The following is a 17,983-nucleotide window of genomic DNA, read 5'->3' as shown; positions in this document are numbered from 1 at the left end:
GCAGAGAACTTGGATTCAATTCCCACCATCCACATGGCAGCTAACAGCCATGTATAGCACCAGTTCCAGGGGATCTGATGCCCTCTTCCTGTCTCTGAAGGCATTGCATAACATGGGTGCACTTACATACATGCAGGCAATACACTCATACATATAAAATAAGAATAATAAATAAAACTTTATAAGATAGAAAATGTTATACAGTAAACTGTTTATTTCTCCTGTGCTCTGTCTTCTCAGATTTCTTGCCTAGAGGCAAACAGCAGCCACTTTTGTAAGCTTCAACCTCTAGAGCTAGCCTATAAACATATCTCTAAAGTATGTGTAGTCAGTTCACCCTTTGAAGGAAGTGATGCCTACTATAGCAAGTGCTGAGCACCTCACTTTTTATTTTTCTCAGTTTATCCTGAAGATCTTTCTGTATCACTCTTTAAGAACTTCCCCATTCCTTGTTAGTTGGTGATTTTTTTTCAGTATTTTATTTATTATTTTTATTTTATGTCTATGAGTGTATTGCCTGCATGTATGTTGGTACTCCTGTGTCATGCAATGCCCAGGGAGGTCAGAGGAGGGCGTTTAATTCCCTTGAAACTGGAGTTACAGATGATTCTTAGCCACCATGTGGATACTGAGAATTGAATGTAGGTCCTCTACAAGAGCAGCCAGTGCTCTTAACCGCTGAATCATCTCTCTAGCCCTTTAGTTGGTGATTTTTATGGATGATGACAGAGTCTTCTCTAGGTCAAGCTAAAAAGGGGTTAGGGTCTTAGGGAATGCATGGGATTATTTGGAAAGCTGAAGGAACAGGCTGACACTTGACTTGCTGGAGGCAAAACCCAAGCCACGCATGCTATTCTGGTCAAGTGGAAGCTATATGTACTGCTACCTTCACTGACCTGCAGACACCAGTTGTATAACTGCTTTTGAATGTTTCTTCCTCCACTTCTGCACCAAAAAGACAATTTTGCAGCTATAGCTTCAAAAGTAGAAGCTCTGAGCACAGTCCCTTTCCTTCTGTTTTTCTCCCCAGAGCAGTCTCTTGTTGGAATGTCTTACTAATAGAACTAATAGATGTAAATATGTAGCATATTTACATCTCAGTTGCAAGGGAACCAGGACATTTGATTCTCAACTTTCAAGCTGAGAAGTAGGCCTTGTAATATGTGAAGTTTATTCAATTAGAGAGAGACTATTCACAAAACACTAGGTCTTTTCCAGCTTATATCTTGATAATATTGTATTGAATGAACTACATGTCTTATTTTGCTTCTCTAACATGGAATGTAAGTTTTTTTTTTTTTTAAGGAGAATTGCCAGGTCAAAAGGTAGATTGTCATTTTTCTGGGCATTGCCAAATGATGTCTGGCTGTTAGACCTGTCTTGTACAGGTGCCTTATTTTCTTGCCCAGTGTCATTTTCCCTGTTCAGATGCCTTCTACCTAGGCTGGCAGACTTTTTCTTCCCTAACTGCTGGAATGAGCTTTGGACCTTGAGCCAAGAATACTGACAGACAAGGTCTGTGCCATAACGTCTGCCAGTACAACTTGGGCTGGAATTGGCCTATAACTTATTATAGGTATTTAGCTCTAAATTAAGTGTGTTCGTAGGGGCTCTAAAAATAATAGTTTCCACAATTGATTTGCAATTTGACAGCAACTAACATATTGGGAGATCTTGGATTATTATGTTTTCCCAAATACTTAAGCGCATTTTCAAAGGATGTTTCTGAAGATTTATGTAATAGCTTTGTCTTAAAAAATCAGGGTCTGGAGAGATGGCTCAGCAGTTTAGAACACTGGTTGTTCTTGCAGAAGACCTGGGTTTGAATCCCAGCATCCACATGGCAGCTAACAACTGTCCGTAACTCCAGTCCCAGAGGATCTGACAGCCTCTTCTGATCTCTGTGGGCACTGCACAATACGGGTGCACTTAACCTACATGCAGGTAATACATGCATACACATAAAATAAAAAAAATAAATTTTTTTAAAAAATTAAAAAGAAATAAAAATCAGGCCAGGCGTGATGGCACAGGCCTTTAGTGCCAGCACTTGGGAGGCAGAGGTAGGCAGATCTCTTTGAGATTGAGGCCAGCCTGGTCTACATAGTGAGTTCCAAGTCAACTGGGGCTACAGGAAGACAGGTTCAACAAAACAAAGCAAAACAAAACCAAAACAAAATTAAAGTAAAAATCTTATTCATTTATTTATTGAGACAGAATTTCACTCTGTAGCCCAGGATAACCTGGAACTTACTCTGTAGCCAACACTGGCCTCCAACTCATGGAAATATTTCTGCTTCAGCTTCCAAGTGCTGGAGTTACAGATGGAATCTTTGCAAGGCTTACCTATACCATGCCAATAGACATTTGAACTTTGTGGTTTTAATTAATTACTTAATTTTTATGCGTATGGGTGTTTTGCCTGCATGTATGTAAGTGTACCATATTTGTGCAATGCCTGAGGAGGCTAGAAGAGGGCATTTGGATCTGCTGGAACTAGAGCTATGGAAAGGTTGTTAGAGCCACCATGTGGGTGCTGGGAATTGAACCTGGTTCCTGTGGAAGAACAGCCAGTGCACTTAGCCACTGAACCATCTCCCCAGCCTGGAATTACTGACATAGACTACCATACCTAGCCCAAATTAGTGTGTGATTTACTGCACAGATTTTTTTTGTGTATATATTTACATGTGTGTAGGCACATATTTTGTGTGTGTACATATTTACTTGTGTGTGGGCACGTGCATGTGTGCTTGAGGAGAACAGAGGTTAATATTTGGGTGTCTTCTGTTTAGGTGTCTTCTTTGATCACTGCCCGCTATGTTTACTAAGGCAGGGTCTCTTGCCGAGCCTGAAGCTCTCCGATTTGGCTAGTCTAATTGGCCACCTTGCCCTGGGGATCCTCTGTTTCTGCCTCCAGAGAACTAGGATTACATGCAGGCTGGTATACTCACATGGCTTTTATATAAGTGCTAAGGATACAAACTCTGGTCCTTACACTTGTTCAAGTGTACACGCTTGTGCACTTTAGCCATTGAGCTATCTTCCTGGCCCCCCTTGAATAGGTTTTGTTCACATTCGAAGTATGCTGTCCACTTGTTCCAGTTGATTACTATAGAAAAACTTTTATAGTAATATAAGAAGACCCTGTTTAAAAGCTTTTGAAAATTTTAGACAAATGTATAAGAAATGAATGAGTAAGCAGTAGGGGCTGAGGAAGAGAGTGAAAGCATGTGTTTTCTTTGAATGGCAGTGTTCCCTATTAAGCTGGCATTCACCTAGCGTAGCTGAATAATTCAAGAAAATCCCCTCTGTATGGTTATTGAGGATATATGAAAGGATATAAAGTAGAGCTAATTGAGTCTGTGTGTTGTTATGTAGGGGTTGGTGTCCCTTTCTATAAAAGGCCAGATGGTATTTTAGACTTCATGGACTAAGCAGCAAAATCAAGGCTATTCTAGAAGTACTTGTATAACAAGAGAGAAAGTGAACTCTAAAAGCTGTTTATTGACAAATTTCAAGATATGAAAAGCAGCTACCTAAAACATTGTTTTGAGACACAGTCTCATGTAGGCCAAAGTAGCCTTGAAGTCACTGTGTAGCCAAGGATGACTTTGAACTTCTGGCCTTCCTGCCTCCGGAGATCTCTTGAGTGTTGGGATCACAGGCATATTATACCGCACAATTTTATATAGTGCTGGGGATCTCACCCAAGGCTTCTTCATGCATGCTAGGCAAACACTCTGCCAACGAAGCTACGTCCCCATACCCAAACTACTTTTAAAAGACAAGTTGCATGTGCTTGGAAGAAAAATGGAATTAATGCTTTGGGAATAACATTTTCCTTAATGAGATTCTAACTTAGTATTCTCTATCCTCAAACTGACTGCAGATGTTCATCTGAAAAGACCATTTCCAACTTGTGGGCTGTACAGAACCAGGCAGTGGGCTGGATTTGTCCCATGTGCAATAGTTTTCCTGCCCATGATATGATGGACAGACTGTGAGCTTTGGGCCTAAGCACATGTGTGTTTGAGTACTGGCTTTGAATTTGTGACCTTGAAGTAATCACTTAACTTTTTGCCTAACGAGTTTCTTTGTATAAACTAGGGGGCAGCAACACCTTATAAGATAGAATAAATATTACCATCATTGTGATGTGTTACATTTAATTGATTTATTGATGCATGTGCCACAGTGTGCAAGTGCAAAGGTCAGAGGACACCCTGGAGGAGTTGGTTCTCTCCCTCTACAATGTAGGTCCTGGGATCAAACTCAGGTTGTCAGGCTTTGTGGCAGGCACCCTTACCTCCTGAGCCATCTCGCTGGCCCCCTACATTCACACTTTCTGATATGTAATTGTTCACTTTATGAAATATAATAAATTATTCACCTCCCAAGGATTACAATTTTTCCACATTTTTATTGAGTTTTAAAATTTCATCCAACATTTCCCACTCAAATCCAGACCCCCTTCTCCATCCATGCCTCCCTCTATCCCCGCACCAAACTCTGTGCACTCTGCCATACATGTTGAGTTCTATTCATTCAGGTGTTTGCACGCAAATGTTTACAGCCACTGGATGGGCTGACTAGACTCCAGTGGACACATTTACACAGACGGATTACAACTTTTTTATTTTAGAAATTATTCTGCAAGACGACTACCTCGATACTGGAGCTACACAGATTCTGTTGTAGTGTTTTCCATGTTCAGGCTCATCTACACCTTAAAGTGTGTAATTTACATATTTACAATAATGGATATATTATAAAACTCAGTTACACTTTATTTTCAAGTGTAAGTTTCATTCACTTGATTGAAAATTTATTGACCACATCTTGGGTCCCTATCCTTCTGCTGGGGCCTAAAGGGAAGTTGCCCCTGGCCTTAAAGAGAATTCATGTTAGAGGGCATCAGAACAGAATAGATAATTATAGTTGAATGTGCTAAGTGCTGAAACTGACAGTACAGAAATTTGAATGTGGAGAATGAACACTCATGAACCCATCAGCTGACTTCAGCAATTATTAACTCTTGGTTATTCCTGTTCTACCCACATGCTCAAGTCTGTCTCCTCTTCTTTTTTGAAGCAAATCCCAAACAGTGGATCATTTGATGAACATTAATAGTTATTTAAATAGAATGCTTTCAGAGTACACTGGGAAAATAAACTATTGTACCCAAGGCATTAGGAAGGAGCTGTAGAGGAACAACAGTTGAGCTTGGTCTTGGTAGAGAGGAAGATGTTCTAATTCACACAACAGAATGGGAACCAATAATTGTTGTGGTGTTTTGAAAGTATTTGTGTGTATAGTGCTTTTTTGTTCCTCTGAAAGAATTATCTGAGGTGTAATTTCAGTGACTAAGAAGTAATTTTGCCATGGAACTTTATTTTTGTGATACTAAGGATTGAACCTCAGGCCTTGTGTTGTAGGCAAGCCTGATACCATTGAGTTATGTCCCCGGTTCTTGCCTGAGAACTTTATAAAAAGAATTCACAGTCAGTGTTGGTAAGCTAGGATGATGCCTAAGTAGTGGTAATGACTAACCTGTTATCTTCGTACCCCAGTGACTTTCTAGACTTTGTACATTAGAATTCACTCCCTAAAAAAGTCATTCATTTTCCTAAGAGTAACAGCCATCATTTGTCACCTTTATTTTTGTCTTCAAAACAGAGAGGAAAATAAGTTCTGAAACATTGTGAATAGGAAGAACTTAGTGATCTGAATTTAAAAACCAACCTGGATTAATAGAGTTATACAATATTGAACTCAGTATAAACCCTGTAAGACATTAAATTGAATGATATTTTACCCTTTAAAAAATATCTCCATTTCATTTTAAAATATGCTGTTTCATACAGAAAAACTCATTTTTAATGCAATTTATGTATCTGATTATTACTAGTCAACTGTGAACCTAAAAATTCTATAGCCACTTTTGAAAGAGATGTATCTTTGCTCTGGAAATTGTTATTGAGTATGCTAAAGCTGTAATGAAATGCTTCTTCTAATAAAATTTTTTTAAAAAGATAAGTAAATAAAAGCATGTACCATAAAACAAACAAACAAACAAAAAACCCTGGAAACCAGAGGAAAAAGAAAGCAACTGTTGTGTGCATACAGGTTCCTGAGGGGCTTTCTGCCTAGTTACACTGTGAAATCCTTGAGGTTTCATCATCTAACTTTGTCTCATTTTTTCCTGTTATGAAATGGAGTTTTCAGCATAGTTTTTCTTGTCTTTTTTCAGATCACAGAACTCTGTGGTGCAAAGCGGGCTGGCTATTTTGGTCCAACACAGTTTTATGTTGCCCTGAAATTGATTGCTGCAGCCCAGTCAGGCCTCCCTGTGCGGACAGAGAGTATTAAATGTGGTAAGTATCTCGTACTGATAATGTTTTGTTGCCCATGACAGGTTTCTCAATTATGAACTCTTTTTGATGTGTCTAAAGCCTGTTGTATAAACTTCTGTGGAACTTCTCCTAGCTTCCTCTAACTCCTCTTTAAAATACAGTAAGAAAACTCATCAGGTAGTTTAGTTTCTTTTTCAAATTGGGGAAAAAATGATAGAGTGACCTGGGATTAGCTCCTTTTAACTGGCAGTTAAAATAGATTTTGTTCTTTAGTAGGATGAGATTGGGACAAGAATTCTCTGACCTGTGGCAAAATAAATAACATTCAGTTTAATTTTCCACTTGAGGTACCAGTAATGTTGTTTAGGGCTCTGTTATGGATTAGGATGGAAGAACTGAAGAGCTAAGTGAAGCTCTCCTTTTTCTCTCTCCCAGTCCTATCTACTCATCTTTTAATTCCCAGTCCTGAAGCAGGAACTGTTCTGTTTTACCAGAATGAATTTGTCTTCTCAAGATTTTTTTTTTGTGTGTGTGTGTAGTTTTTCATGCTGGGTTTTGTTGTTATTTTTTGTTCTTTTTGTTTTGTTTTATTTATTTAGTTTTTGGAGACAGGGTCTCCCTGGCCTGGAACTCACTATGTAGACCAGGCTGGCCTTGATCGCTCAGATCTGCCAGCCTCTGCCCCCCTGACTGCTGGGATTAAAGGCATGAGCTACTGCGCCTGGCCCTCATGCTGGGGTTTGAATCCAGAACATTTTGCACATATTAGGTAAGGGTTCTATCACTGAGCCACATCCCCAGCCTTTTCCTCAGAGAACGTTTTCTTATCTTGCCATCCCTATCTCTGGCCTACTGTATGCCTGAGCACTTTCCACAACCTAGACAGAAAGCAAAGCCCCTAATGCTAAGTAGTGTTTCTACTACTTAGTAGGAGTTTTGAAAATGTGTATGAAGTTGATTATTCAAAGAATGCATTGAAGTCCTCTGATAATTCACTGTGATAACAGATTACTTTTTTTTAAACCTAGTTATGTAGGAACCGTTTCTGTTTTCTTAATTTAGAGGTAAAACTTTACTCAATTGTTTTTGTCTGTTCTGTGAAAGTTCTGCTTGATACCTAAATGGGTTTAGAATTCATAGTTTGTTCATACAGGCCCTGTGGTATAATACAAATACATGACACAATTGTCAGAGTTGGCTGTGGGAGACAAAGCCACCAGGGAACCACAGCCACCATACTAAATTATCAAGGGTTTAATGTGATAGGTACTGCCTCATTTAATCTTCACATCATCTCACTAAATTAGATAGAGTACTCAGGATAAGTTGCCATGATACATGCTACTGCAATCTCAATAATTTAAGTAGGTAGAGGTTTGTGTCCCACTTTGTAGTTGGGTCAGTGTGATCCCTCCATGTCAGGACTCTGTGATCGTGGATGCTTTACTTTATGGGACTTTTCCAACAATTTCTGTCCCCACGGTTGCTGCAAAATGGCAATTATTTTTCACTCTAGTGGTTAAATTCTTTCTCTTGTATGACATTCATGCTGTACTGACCAGATCTTGTCACATGGGTGGATCTGCTTTACTGCGGAGCGGGCTGGAGGAACACAATTCTTTCATATATCTGCAAGGAGAGGTGAACTGGTTATAGCTATCTTTGCTATGATCCTATTGTTTTCTCTATTTTACAGACGTGGAAATTGAAGTTTAGGGAGGTTGAGTAATTTGCCTAAGGACCCCCCCCCCCAGTTAGTAGAGTTTGGAACCAGGAGCCTCATTCCCAGTCCTCATATTTCTTTTTAGGGGACGAGGTATCAGACTTGGGGACGTACGCATGGTAGGCAGGCAGGCCTGTACCACTGAGCAACATCCTTTTGTCTTATGTTTTTGAGATAAGATCTTTCTCTATAGCTCAGACTGGCCTTGAACTCAGAATCTTTCTGCCTTTGTCTCCCTAGCACCACCCTGATCTGCTTCCATGCTCTTTATCGCATGTGTGTGTGCAGGAATACATACACGTATATACATATATATGTATACATATATTTTATATATGTATACATAATATATGTGTGTGCCTGTATGCATGTGAAGGCCTGAAGTTGACATTGGGTGTCTTCCTTGATTACTTTCTGCATTTGAGGCAGGGTCTCTCTGAAGTTGGAGCTTATCAATTCCAGCTACCTTTGCTAGCCAGCTTGCTGCAGAGGTCCCCTGTTTCTCCTTGAGTTCTGGGATTACTGGTGGCCTCCATGACTGATTGGCTTTTATATGGGTTTTGGGGATCTAAACATCGGTCCTCATACCATCTAGCAAGCACTTTATCCACTGAGCTGTCTCCCAAGCCCCATGCTCTTAATTGCTATGCAAGATAGGCTCTTTTCAATACTTCTTCCTAGGAGTACAAGGCTAACTGTACTCCTACAATCTGTAATCATGAGACATTTTCCAAAGGAGATAAAAATTGTACCCAAGTCATCCCATGGTATATAGAATTTGGTTCTTTGAAATAGATGTGTTGATGGAGTGTTGTTTCTTCAAGTGGTTTGGTGTTTGTTGCTGCAAGACAGCAATTGCTACAGGCAACTTTGGCTTTGATGGTGGAGTTATATTATATTGGATTTGGATTTCTCATAGGCATTGATAATTTTTATTCCATTAAATATGGTTATGAAGCTTTATTGTAGTGTTTTTCAGGTTTATCTTCTGGAAGAGTGAGACCTGCTTCATTGTACAGCAGAGTAAACGTCTGAAACACTTGTTGCATCTTTTAAGTTAGAATTAAGTCTTTTACCTAATGGGTGTTCAGATCTACAGATTAATTTCCCACGGACTGGAAGGATTTTCAAATTTACCACTTCTATTAAAGATTAACACCTTGTCACAAATAGCAAGGTTTTCTTATTGGTATTTTATAAACACTGATGTTCCTTTTTTGAAACACCTGTGCAAGTCTATCTTGAATTATCTCCCTTCATTTAAAGATTTATTAACTAAAAGTTATTTGCAGTCAGCATATGTTGAGTAGGAATGAGGACAAGCTTGGAACAAACTTTGTCCTGCCACTTAGAGTTTTCTGCTTTGTTGTTTGCATTCTATTAACTTAATGTATGAGGACACAGACATTGAAGTCTAGAGGGAATGCAAAAAACAGTATATTTTAAAAGGAAATGGAGATCTTTTTTAAGGTTAAAAACTCATTCAATTTTATGTCTTACAGGGCTTATACTGAGTTCAATATTGTATAACTGTATTAATTCAACAGCGAACCTAAAAATTTTATAGCCACTTTTGAAAGAGATGTATCTTTGCTCTGGAAACTCTTATTGAGTATGTTGAAGCTGTAATGAAATGCTTCTTAAAAAAAGAGGAAATACAATAAATAATAAAAAGATTATAACAAAAAAGAAGCTAATCTAAATGGCTACAGTTGCTTTGTCACCCTCAGAGAGCACTTTCCTGTGAATGGTATGTGCCCATGTGTATATGGGATATTTACCTCTCTATCCCTTAGTCTTTGTTATTGTGGCAGGTGGAACTACCACCCCCAGATGCTCATGTTAGAAAGCCAGAAAGTCATCCTGGATTCCTTTCTTTTACTCCTTAATGTAATCCATCAAAAGCTCTGGCACTATGGCTCTAAGCAACTACCTGTTGCTTCCATCTCTTTCTCTCTACTGGACCGGGCCACATTCTGTCACTTACTTCAGTAACACAATGGTTTTTGTTTTTGTTTTGGTTCTCTGGCCCTAACTCTTACCTCATTTCCCACTTGGGAAAGAGTGATCTTTTCAAAATAGACCCGATAGTTACATTATCCTTTTCCTTGAAACTCTTCAGTGGTTTTCTTGTAGATAGTATAAAATTCAGATTTCTGCACTGGTCTGTAAGGCCCTCCATTATTTAGACACTATCTACGTTTCCATCTGTATCCCAGACCTCTACTCCTCGCCGCATTTTTCTTTTCTTTTCTTTTTCTTTTTTTTTTTTTGAGAGATTGTCTCACTATGTAGCACTAGCTGGCTTAGAGCTAGCTCTGCATACCAGCCTGACCTTGAACTCACAGAGATCCATCTGTTTCTGACTCCCAAGTGCTAGGATTAAAGGCAAGCACCACCACACCCAGCATTTCTCTTGCCTTCCCTTTTGTTCCTTAGCCTCATGGCATTTTAGTTATTTCTGGGTGATTTTGTTCCTGCTGCAGAGCATATACTCACACTTTTTTGAGCTCTTAGGTTCCAAGAGTTCTGTTGTTCCTTTCTGCTTCCTATGGCCGACTCCTCATTCTTCAGGATTATAGTAAGAACCTAATTAATGCTCTAAAGGACAGTAAAAGTGCAACTTTGGCTATTGAATTCATTTCTAAAATGCAATTCATGTGCATATCTATCAAGCAACAGTTACTTGTTAGCTAACAGTTTTCTATAAGTTTATAAAAATACCTAATCAAGAATAAATAGTGCTAAGTGTAGTGGTTCACACTTGTAATCCCAGCACTCAGGAGAGGAGGCTGAGGCAGGAGGATTGGAAGTGTGAAACCAATCTGGTCTATATAGGGAGTTTGAGGCCAGCTTGGGCTTTACAGCCTAGCTAGATCATGGCTCAAAAAACAAGCAAACAGCAAACAAAAACCCCCAAACAGACAACACAAAACAATCAAACAACAACAACAAAAACCTAAAGTAAGTACTAAGCCACAACGGAAGTACATGTTCCTAGGCAGTTAGGTGACCTTGGTGGGCATATTGGATAGCGCATCTTCAGGACAGTTCCCCTGCCATACTTTGGTGTCTGTATGTTTCCATATAACACCTACGAAAATTTGTAAAAATTTCTTAAACATTTAACTAAGTTTTAAATCTGTCTTCCTTGCTTGCCTGTAAATTTGCCTGAGAGGAAGAGAAGAGGCTCCCTTAGCACCTGCATTGGGGGCACTCAGAAGCATATTGGATGAATGAATGAATGAATGAATGAATGAGTGAGTGAGTGAGTGAATAAACTGGATGTTGATACATAGGGAAACCATCTCAATAATTTGTCACTCTTTTAATTTTTTGGTTCTTTCTTTTGTTTGTTTGACAGAGTCTCCCTAGTCTCAGCCTGGAAGTCAGTATGTGGACCAGCCTGGCCTTGATCTTGCAGAAATCTGCCTGCTCCTGCCTCCTGAGGGCTGGGATTAAAAGCGTATGCCACCATGCTTGGCACACTCTTTTAATTTTTAAAAATTTATTTTTTTATTTTATGTGTATGAGTGTTGTGCTTGCATGTATACAAATGCACCTGTGCGTGCAGTGCCCATTGAGGTTAGAAGAAGGCATTGGATCACCTGGAACTGGAATTAAGGATGGTTGTTAGCTGCCATATGGATGCTGGATGCAAGGTTCATAATTAAAACTTACGAACATAAGTTAAACATAATTAAAACATAATTAAAAAACTTACCCTTTAATACTGAATCTGCAATTGTAAGACCACCCAATAGGTTAGTGAATATCTAAATGTTGGCATTTGGTAGCCTCACTCTAGTTGGAACTGAGATTAAATAGGTGATTCAACATAGGCAGTGGAACTTGAGGAACACAGAGAATTCCTGTGTTACCTTTCTTTTCTGGGGACTAGACTTGAGCACGTGTGAAAACTAACGGAAAGTTAAATAGGGTGTAGAGTGGAATCCTTAACACGTGTGTGTGTGTGTGTGTGACCATTTTGGCATTTTGAAGCCCATGGGCCCCTTCTTAAGATTTTTTTTTCCTTTGAGGTCCTGGGATCAAATCCAGGACCTTGGGCATTCTAAGTATGTGCTTTTCCACTGAGCCACAGCCCCAGACCAGAATAACATTTTAAATGCATATAAGAGCATAGGATTATAAATGTAATTAATTAGCATGATCACAAACATATTGAAAGGAATTCTTATATAGCAATATACACACTTTTTAATTTAATGGATTGGATAAAAGATCTCACAGTGGTTGAAATAACTACCATAATTGTAGACCAGTAATGAGTAAATACAATACATCAAGATGTTTACAACTGTAATGTGACATAAAAATAGCAAAAAATTCACAAGTAGTACTAATGATACCATAGTGGTTTTCTGCCTACATTCCTAACTGAAAGAAATTCTTACTTTCACTTAGAGTAGGGGAAATAAAAGTGTGTTTCCCCCCCCCTCTTATCCAGGTGACAGATCCCTTGATTTCTTTTCCACAGTCCCTTTGGGAACCCTGATAATGCAATGGTGTGTTTGTGTTTCTCCAAACCATTACATGGCTTTTTGAGGTTCTCACTCTGTAGCTCAGGCTGGTCTTAAATGCATGGTAATCCTCCTCATCAGCCCATCCCAAATGGTGTCCCACTTAACTTTCTTGGCAAAAAAAAATTGGCAACTTTATGTTGGTCTGTGGTGAGATGGTGGAGATTTCTACTGTTCTGTGAAATCACAAAATTTGTGCATCGTGCTGTCATTCCAAATCAACCACCAAGAAGATTCTAAGGCAAATCATTTTGCTCCTTTTGGTTTCTCACTGATCTGGAAAATGATCATTCTTAACTCAGGTGACTTTGTTCTTTCAGCAGCTATTAAGCAATGTATGTTGATATTTTTGGTTGTTGTAAATGTGGAGAAGATGTTACAGTATCTAGTGGGTAGAGGCATGGGTAGTACTTACTGTCCTACACTGTATGGGAACAGGACACCCTTTCATACAACAAAAAGTTCTCCAGTCTAAAATGTAAGCAAAGTGCTGGCACTGAGAATGCTGCCTCTTGGATAAGAATGAAGGCTTTTAGGCATGGTAGGGATTCTAATCCTTTTGCCTTCCTATTCTTTAAGTCTTTAGATGCTGAGTGAAGTGGAAAGATTTTACAGTGGCGACTCTTGTTTTAATGGTTTCAGTGGCCTTTTCCTCTCTTCTAAACAAAAATTATCCAAGAAAACAAAAACAGAGATTCTCTGGTTGAATTGAGAGGATTGGGGTGTCTGTGCTCTGATTATTTGACAGACTTTCCCAGTCTCTTAGGGCTAGGAGAGAAGTCTTGAGTATGACAAACATTTTAGTTCTTTATGGAAAAGACAACTCCTTGGGAGTGGGTGGGATGGGATGGCCAGGAGTAGAGTAAGACGCCCAGGAGGTAAGGTTGTAGCTGAATAAAATCCCACTGTGTATGTGTATCATATTTTCATTATTCATTCATCAGTTGACAAATATCTAGACTGTTTCCATGTCCTAGATATTATGACTAGGACAGCTATGAACATGGATGAACATGTGCTTCTGTAGTAGAAATTAGAGTCCACTGTATATATACCTACAAGTGATATAGTTGGGTATATGGTAGATCTATTTCTAGTTTTCTGAGGAACCGCCGCACTTGTTTCCACAGTGGCTGTGCCAATTTGAACTCCTATCAATAGTACATGAATGTTCCCTGTTCCCCACATCCTCTCCAGCGTTTGTTGTCTTTTTTCTTGACCTTAGTCATTCTGACTGGGTAAGATGAAATCTCAAAGTAGAGGCTCATATTTGCTGGTGGCAACTATCAACTAAAGCTTCTCCATTCCAGAATGGTAACCAATAGCCACTTGTAAATGTAACAAGTATGAATTGTGGTATGCAGTGATGGTAAAATATACACGTGAGTTTGAAGACAGCACTAAAAATAAGATAAAATACTTTATTAATATATGTGGTTTTCTTTGGCTATGCTCAGAATTGAACCTTTGGCCTTGAGCATGGTAGGCAGAGTACTATGCCACTTAGCTATATGATTATCCTTCATAACTTTATTTTATATTTTGAAATGATGATAGTGGGTTAAAACAATTAGCATTAATTTGACCTTTTAAACTTTTATGTAAAATTAATTTAAAATTTTAATTTTTTAAATTTTATGTATATGAATATTTTACCCCAAGCATGCAATGCCCATGGAGGTCAGAAGAGGGTGTCAGATCCTTTGGGACTGGAGTTACACACATGTGGGTGCTGGGAACTGAACAGGGGTCCTCTGTAAAAGCAGCCACTGCTCTTAACAACTGAGCCATCTATCTAGCCTGTAAAATTATGCTTTTTGGTATAAAATTCATGTAGCATAAAATTTCCCATCTTAACTCTTTATGTGTATAGTTCAGAAGTGTTAAATTTATTCACGTTGTTCCACATCTAATTTCTAGAACTTTTTTACTTCCCCTTTTAAAATGGACACCCTGATTAAGCAACTACTCACTTTCCTCTCACTCTTTCATGTCTGGCAACCACTCTTCTACTTTCTTTCTCTTTTTTTGTCTTTTTGAGACAGGGTCTCCCTGTAGCTTGAACTGACCTGGAGTGCGATATGCAGACCAGGCTGGCCTTGAACTCACAGAGATCCACCTGCCTCTGCCTCCCAAGTGCTGGGATTAAAGGTGTGTGCCACCATGCCCGCTCCCACTCTTTTACTTTCTAGTTTTATGAATTTCACTACTCTTGATGGTAAGTGGAATCATAAGGTATTTGTTTTCTTGTGGCCAACTTATTTCACCTTAAATTTTTTTCTTTTTGTGTCTTGTGTGTGTTGCATGTCTATGAGTGTGCAGAGGGGTATGTGTGTAGTGTGTGTGTGTGTGTGTGTGTGTGTGTGTGTGTGTACATACGTGCATGCACAAGTGGAGGCCAGGGGTCCACTTTCTGTCTTCCTCAATTGCTGTCCACCTTATTGCCTCCAGACAGGGTCTGTCAACGAACTGGGGAGTGTTCACCATTTTACCCAGGGAGGCTGGCCAACAAGCTCTCATGATACTCCTGTCTCTGCCCACCTGTTGGGGTTGCAGGCATACACAGCCATGCTCAGGTTTTTACATGGGTACTGAGGATTTGAACTCAGGTTCTCATGCTTGCAGCATAAACCTTCTTATCCAATGAACCATCTCCCTAGCTCCATCAAAGAATTTCTAGCATTACTTCTAAAAACTCAATTATATCTGTGGCTTTCATCATATTCCTAGTTAACAGAATTAAATGGTGCTAAACATTTTAGATGGGACATGGGCTCTCTACCCAAACCCCACCACACCTTGTTGCCTAGGTAATGAGATCCAGCATCACTTTCCACTTATTATTGTATTTATGGTGCTTATAGTTTTTTTCTAGTGGCAAGAGAAAATTGAAGTAGTCTGTGTTTACATTAAATGTGGAAAAATAAAGGATATTTTCCTTAATTTTTAGAAGGTTACTCATTTACAGATGGGAGAAGCATAGCTTTCTTTGCAGAAGGGAAGAATTCTCATTTATATTTAATATAAAACCACTGTTTTTGGTGTCAGAGTCTTACCTTTTAACCCTGGCTGGTCTGGAACTTGCAATACAGACCAGGCTGGTTTCACATGTGCAGAGATCCACCTGCCTCTGCTTCCCAAGTGCTGGGATTAAAGACATACACCACAATGCCTGGCCATACAAAATATCTCTATGCTTGATGTTTACAAGCTAGGATACAATTACAACACAGATTGTTGCCTCAGATGGCTTCTCTCATTGTCTTCCTGACCCCATAAACATTTAATTTGAACTTTTAATTTTTTTCCCATGTGTTAGTTTAATTAAGTTTAGGAGACAAGATTTTAACCAGCTACTATAAAAAGACATTCTGTGATCACTTTGCATGCACCACCATTTAGGAGATACTTTATTAATCTTCTAATAAATTTTCACTATCAAATTCAGTGTACATATGAAAAAACAACTCAGAGAGAAGTCTTAGCAGAGCTTTACCTTTTTAAATAGTTTGTAGCAGCTTCAGAGAGCTAAACGCCATCATGAAAGTTTTCAATGATAAGAATACTGTTGTGTAAGGTTACAATTCTGTTAAGTGAGAGTTGTTTAAAATCATAAGGCTGAAGAAAGTACAAGAAGAATTCAGCTGTATCTTGTCTTTCACTGTTTGTTGGCCATCTGGAGGAGAGAGTTTGTTTCCTAAACAAATGATTCTGGAGAAGTGCCATAGGCAAAGCAAGAGAATGTGTGAAGTGACAGTGTCCTTAAGGGTATCTGGGAGTCTTGGTACAGCTGGTAAGATTTGTAATGCTATGCTTGTATTCCATTGTTCCTGGGACCGAGTGCCAGTAAAACATTGGCCAGGGAGCTTATAAATACAAATCACCTCTTGCTTTTCTTCATGTAAAAGTATTTGAAGTAGATTTACCATCTGATGGTCAGACCAGGGTACAAAGTATTTTGTAATGTCTAGTTCTGTCTTTTTAGGTCTATCCATTTTGCAGACTAAGTTGAAAGAGTTATCTTCCTGTGAACAGAGATGTAGAATTGGCATCTGTCTGATTCCCTAAGACTCTGGAGTTTCTTCTTCTTTTTTTTTTTTAACCTTTTTGCCTTTGAAATCCATTCCTGCCTTTAGTGCTGGCGAGCTACCCACGACTAAGAAGCATTAAAACATTAAAAATGGCGGCCGCCTTTCTTTAGAGTACAGTTTTCATTTACCTTTCCAGATTGATTCCTCTGTTTTTGTCTCTTGGGTCCTTAACTGATTGATCACACAGGAATCTGTCATATTGCCTGCTTCTTTGAATCAAATGTGGACATAGCAACTAAAAATAAATGTGATGTGGATATTAGAGAACCAGGGTCCTTCTTTGCCTGGGGAGCTAGCATACTGTTGCTAACATGTTTTTTGGCTTTATCACAGCATCACTCATTGGAAGAGCAGCTGTGTTTTTGGAATGAAGGGATGATAGAAATGAAATGTAAGGGCACACAGAATTAACCTGAACAATGGCTACAGATGCAAATCATTATGCCTAATCCATAATATTATCCTTATTTTTGTGGGTCTTTTTATCATGTGTTGTGTGTGGCTCACTGTGCTGAGAACTAGAAGCATGCCAGAAGCATCATTTCATTTTCAGAATAGTTTTGTCAGAAATTGGAAAGATAAGTAAATATACCAGACTGTTACATTTCAGTTCTTAGTTCCATTGTGACTGGCTAATGGTTTTGACACTTGAATCTTCCTGAACATTAGTGTGATTGCTCTGACTTCATACAATTTTCTTCATTATGTTATCAACAGACAGCCAGAGATCAGGTGTGACAATTCCTTTAAAGAATTATAGTGAGTGAGAAACTGTTCAACCTAGTAAGTTTGTCCCAGGAAGGGGGGTCATTAATGTAGGGCACTGGTTAAGAACCAGCTTGCTATTTTTTTAATTGATTTTTTTTGTGTATTTCATACAGAGCATTCCAAACAATCTTATTCATGTTTATACCCGCATCCCAAATGTCACTCTCCCATAGCCCCCCCCCGAGCCCATATACTCTGTCATCACTGTTACTGTCCACTCTGTTGTCAGTGTCCCCAGCCGTTCCCCAGTGCAAGTCCATCCACTGAGTCTAGTCAGCCTATCTAGAGTCCCTTGTTTTAGTAAGATCAGCTCTTCTTCATCTAGCAGCAATCAGTTGCCAACATTCTTTTAGATAAGATTGGGGTCTGATGGGCTGGAGAGATGGCTCAGCAGTTAATAAAGCTGCCTGCTCTTGCAGAGAACCCTGGTTCCAGCACTCACATGGTGGCTAACAACCATCTATAACTCCAGTTCCAGGGGATTTGATGTCCTCTCTGACATCC

At 39.1% G+C, this 17,983-nt stretch overlaps 1 protein-coding gene across 9 annotated transcripts in view; it reads left to right on the top strand.

Moving 5' to 3' along the window:
- Positions 1–17,983, top strand: part of Reps2 (RALBP1 associated Eps domain containing 2) — a 258,844-nt gene that overhangs the window by 74,303 nt on the left and 166,558 nt on the right. For all 9 annotated transcript variants that reach the window (XM_029555606.1, XM_029555605.1, XM_008852210.3 and 6 more), the window contains exon 2: positions 6,254–6,377. In XM_029555606.1, the coding sequence (XP_029411466.1) occupies positions 6,254–6,377 (124 nt within the window). The remainder of the gene's footprint in view (positions 1–6,253; positions 6,378–17,983) is intronic.

The sequence above is a fragment of the Nannospalax galili genome, unplaced genomic scaffold, assembly GCF_000622305.1.
Source record: "Nannospalax galili isolate Female #2095 unplaced genomic scaffold, S.galili_v1.0 scaffold325, whole genome shotgun sequence".
NCBI classification, from domain to species: Eukaryota; Metazoa; Chordata; class Mammalia; order Rodentia; family Spalacidae; genus Nannospalax; species Nannospalax galili.
This window is presented reverse-complemented; position numbering and strand designations above follow the sequence as displayed.